Source organism: Phragmites australis, chromosome 14, assembly GCF_958298935.1.
Source record: "Phragmites australis chromosome 14, lpPhrAust1.1, whole genome shotgun sequence".
NCBI lineage: Eukaryota > Viridiplantae > Streptophyta > Magnoliopsida > Poales > Poaceae > Phragmites > Phragmites australis.
This window is the reverse complement of record NC_084934.1, coordinates 13,957,237-13,961,667: the sequence shown is the minus strand read 5'-3', so window position 1 is coordinate 13,961,667 and position 4,431 is coordinate 13,957,237. Positions and strand designations below refer to the sequence as shown.

General features: G+C 59.5%; 1 protein-coding gene across 1 annotated transcript; it reads right to left on the bottom strand.

Annotated features, from left to right (window-relative positions):
- Nucleotides 1–3,124: 3,124 nt before the first annotated feature.
- On the bottom strand, nucleotides 3,125–4,063 carry LOC133890253 (uncharacterized). The gene has a single exon (XM_062330687.1). It carries the CDS (start codon nucleotides 4,061–4,063, stop codon nucleotides 3,125–3,127), a length of 939 nt encoding a protein of 312 aa, XP_062186671.1.
- Nucleotides 4,064–4,431: the final 368 nt, after the last annotated feature.

Sequence of the window (4,431 nt, the reverse complement as noted above, 5' to 3'; positions counted from 1 at the left end):
CGCACGCTGGTCAGGAAGGCCTTCTGGCAAGGTTTCTACTGGCCTACAGCTCTCTAGGACGCTTCCGAGTTGGGTCGGCGCTGCAGGCCATGCCAGTTCCATGCAAAGCAGATTCACCAGCCTGCTCAGGCTCTTCATACCATCCCCCTGTCATGGCCCTTCGTGGTCGGGGGGCTGGACATCCTGGGTCCATTCCCTCGAGCAATCGGGGGCTATGAATACCTCTACGTCGCCATCAACAAGTTCACCAAGTGGCCGGAGGTGGTTCCAGTCATCAAGGTTACCAAGAACACGACGCTTCAGTTCATCCGCGGTATCACAAGTCGCTTCGACGTCCCGAATAGGATCATCACCGATAATGGCACTCAGTTCACAAGTGCCCTGTTCGGGGACTACTGCGAGGACCTCAGCATCAAGCTTTGCTTCGCCTCTGTTGCTCATCCTCGGAGCAATGGGCATGTCGAGCGTGCCAATGCTGAGATAATGAAGGGGCTCAAAACCCAGACCTACGACGTGCTCGCAAAGCATGGGAAAGGGTAGATCGACGAGCTACCTGCTGTGCTATGGGCCAATCGGACCACGCCAAGCCGCGCCACCAGGGAGACTCCTTTCTTCCTCGTGTACGGTGCTGAGGCGGTCCTCCCCTCCGAGCTCACTCTTGGTTCCCCTTGGGTGCATGCCTAATCCGAAGGTGAACAGGAACAGCGAAGGCGCGACGACGTCGACTACTTGGAGGAGCGCCGGCGACGTGCTGCCGTCCGAGTAGCCAGATACCAGCAAAGCCTGCGGTGCTATCATCAGTGCCACATCCGGGCCCGGTCACTCGAGGTTGGGGATCTAGTTCTCCAACGCGTTCAATCGTGCGAAGAAAGTAATAAAATATCCCCCATGTGGGAAGGCCCCTTTACCGTGATTGAAGTCCCGCGACAAGGCTCGTTTTGGCTGGCTGCGGAGGATGGGCAGCCGCTCCCAAATGTGTGGAACATCGAGCATCTACGCAAGTTCTATCCCTAGGTGGACATGTTTGTGCTCGGGCCAACCAGGCCGGGGGTTCCCCCTGCCCAAGTTGGCCGAGGGCTACCACCAACCATGTAAGTCACCCCATATTGTACAAAATTGTCAATATATACCCTCATTTTCCAGTTCTTATTTCAAAATTTTATTTCAAATTTTCTCTCTGGAATCCATATGTTTAATCTGTCTGGTGAGATGCTCGATTGTGCGAGAAAAACACGCTCTCTCATTTTTTCCGTTGATAAAAGAATCCTGATCGGTATGCGCACAGGCAGTTGCCGCTGACCTAAGTCTGTTGTGGTAGGCTGTGGTGTCCGGTGCCATGGCAGTACCTCGAGCATCACCGAGCCTCTGGGGTTCTCGGGTAATCCTACCGCTTGAGCGAAGAGTGGTCGGGACTGCCTAGACCCTAGGGGCGGGCTATCGGTGCTCGGTCTGGTCAGTCCTTCCCGGGCGCCATCGAACCATAGGACCTCTTGGTTATGCCTCTATCTGTATACTTCGTTGGTCCGGGTATTCGAGGGGTCTCGGGTAAAAAATGAGAGCAGTCTATAATGAGTACTGCACTAACAGAGCGCACCAAACAAAAAATCTTTTCCTATTTCCTAAAGCTTACAGACCAACAATCAAGAATAAAGCAGTCCGACCGCAAGGGCCTCAGTGCCCAGGGTGCTGCTCGAGCCTATGGGGTACTCGGGCAGTCCTACCACTCGGGCATGAGTGGTCGGGACCGCCTAGCCCCTGGCTCCCTCTCATGCTCTCCAGTACTCAGGCATTCCGTCTGAGGGAACCAAGCTCCTGGATACCCCGAGCTCGGAGCGCACACCCCTCCTGGATCGGTCGGCCGAAAGGCTGACAGCTGTCCGGTGAGTGGCTAAAGTCATACGAATTTAAATTCTTACTTAATCAATAAACTATTGTTCCTGAGTTATCCTCGGGACCCTCGCATTCTAATCTGTCCAGCGAGATGGTCTCTTCGCGCTCAAAACCCTGCCCACGTGTTCACCCTTCCCGGAACGACAGAACAGACAGTAGTCAGGTATACCGTACAAACGGCGATGTTTGATCGAAGTCCTTCATGGTGGTCGTGGTGTTCGGCCAGCTTGGCAGTACCCCGGGCACTACCGAGTCCCTAGGGTTCTTGGGTAATCCTACCGCTTGAGTAAAGAGTGGTTGGGACCGCCTAGACCCTGGGGGCGTGCTGTCGGTGCTCGGTCTGGTCCGTCCTAGCTCGGACACCACCAAACCGTGGTGACTCTTGGTCGCATTTCTAACTGCACGTGTCTCCGGTCTGCTTGTTTGAGTGGTCGCAAAGTGGACAAGTGTTCACTGGTCATGGCGTGCTCCGCGCTGGATCGACCTATCTCCCGAGCAAGGAAGTTCGTGCCTTTGTCTCTTGACTTAGCAGCTGCGGACTCGCGAGGGCTCGGGAGCTGAACGCACGGATTGGTCTCACTACTCGGACGATGAGTGGTCGGGGCCACTTCGCTCTCGCGGGAGGAAGGTCGGACTCGGTCCGGCTAAGTACTCCTTAGGACATCAAGTGAAAAGCGAAAATCAAGCATCAAGACAAACATTGGAGTTGCGATCCTGAACAAAGGCTTCTATTATATTCAAAAAGAACCATTCATAGGGATCACTCCCATATTTACAACAAGTCAAAAAACAAAAGCCTAATCTAGGTCGGTGGGCTCTGAAGGCGGCGAGAAGTCTTCGCTGCTGCTACCGCTGCTCGGTTCTGGCGGTGGCTCCCGCATGAAGCACGCCACCACCTCAGCGGTGATGCCCCGAACAGTCTCCCGGGTGGCCCCTTCCTCAGCCTCGACCACCGCCTGCCGGACCGGCTCCAACGAGAAGGTGGGGTCTCGGCTCCAGTAGCAAGCAAGGATGTGCTGGGCCACCGCTTGGGCCAGAGCGCACCCCTCCCGGAATGCCAACTCCTGCACAGCCCGGGGAAGAGCCTTCATGTGCCGACTGATCTCCTCGAAGCCGAGGGCGAGGTGGCCGATGGTCTCTTGGTCCATCCCCTTCTCGCCCACGTTGACTCGCCCGAGCCTGGCCACCGTCATGGACCTCCGTGCCTGACGAAGGAGCTCTCGCATCATCAGCTTCACGTTGGCCCGCTCGGTGACGACGGTCTCAAGCTCGTCCTACGCAATCTGCAACCGCTCCTCAAGGCTAATCCCCTCGGCCGCACTGGTCGGGACTCCAGGGCTTCAGCTTGTCCCCGCTTCACCTGCTCGGTAAGGGCAGCAAGGGCCCACTCTCGGGCGGCCAGCTCGGTCTCCCATTTGGCGGCCTGCTCCTCCCAAGCAGTTAGGGCCACCGACGCCGAGGCAGCCTCCGCTTCGCACCGAGTAATCTGCTCCTCCTGGGCGTCCTGAGCCGTCACCGTGATTTCAACATCAGTCTCGCGGATCGCGACCTCTTCCTCCCGACGGTGGACTTCGGTGCGACCACGCTCAAGTTCATCATTCCGGCGGGCTAAGTCTGCCTGGGCGGTCTCCACAGACTTCTCGCGCTGCCTGATGGCATCCTCCCGAGCACGGACCAGCCGCTCCCGAGCAAGGAGCTCCACGGCCTGCCGCCGCGACGCCTGCTCCAAGCGGCTGGCCTCCTCCTGCGCAGCGACAGCCTCATCGTGCACCTCCTCCAGGGCCTCCCGCTCCTCGGCCATCGCGCGCATCGCCCTCTCGTGGCTTGCGCAGGCCGAGGCGATGCGGGCCTCCAGGAGCCGGCCAACCTCTTCTAGGCGCCCCCTCTCCTCGATGAGGGCGGCGTGGTCCCTCTCGAGCTCTGCTCGCTCCGCCGCCACGGTCGCCTCCAGCCGCTCGATCACCTCCCGGGTGCTCCCAACCACGTCCGGGAGGGGTTCCGCGGCCTGGCTGGATGACGGCCGAGTGTTGGGTCCCCTGCGAGCCCTCTCATCAGAGGCGCTAGGGGTCCCTGATGATTTCCACATCAGTGCCGCCCTCGCCGCGGCCACTTGCCCCGCCCTCAAAGTGCTCGGGGCGAGCTCGGCCGGCGCCGGCTGCTCGGGTGCAGCCATTACCCCCGGCTCAGGGCAGGGCGGCGCACTTGGCTCGGGCGTGGGCGCGCACGACTTAGGTGCGGGAACCGGCCTCGGCGCCTCTGGTCTCCGGCGGGGTCCTTGGGCGGCCTGAAAACAGAAAAAGGTTAGTCCCCTAACTTACATCCGGGCAAACGCACTCAGAGATAAAAAGGGCTTACGTAGATTTCGGTCCGCGGTATTGCCACTGGGACTCTGGAATCTTGAATTTCAGGCCCTGCGGCTTCGGCCCGGGGTCCGCCTTCCTCCTCTTCTATGGGGGGCTCTGTCCCCCGGGCCGTTGAGGGGCCGCCGTTGAGCTTGCCTCCGGCGGCGGGTCGGCCTGGGTGCCCGCTGTCGCGCCGCCG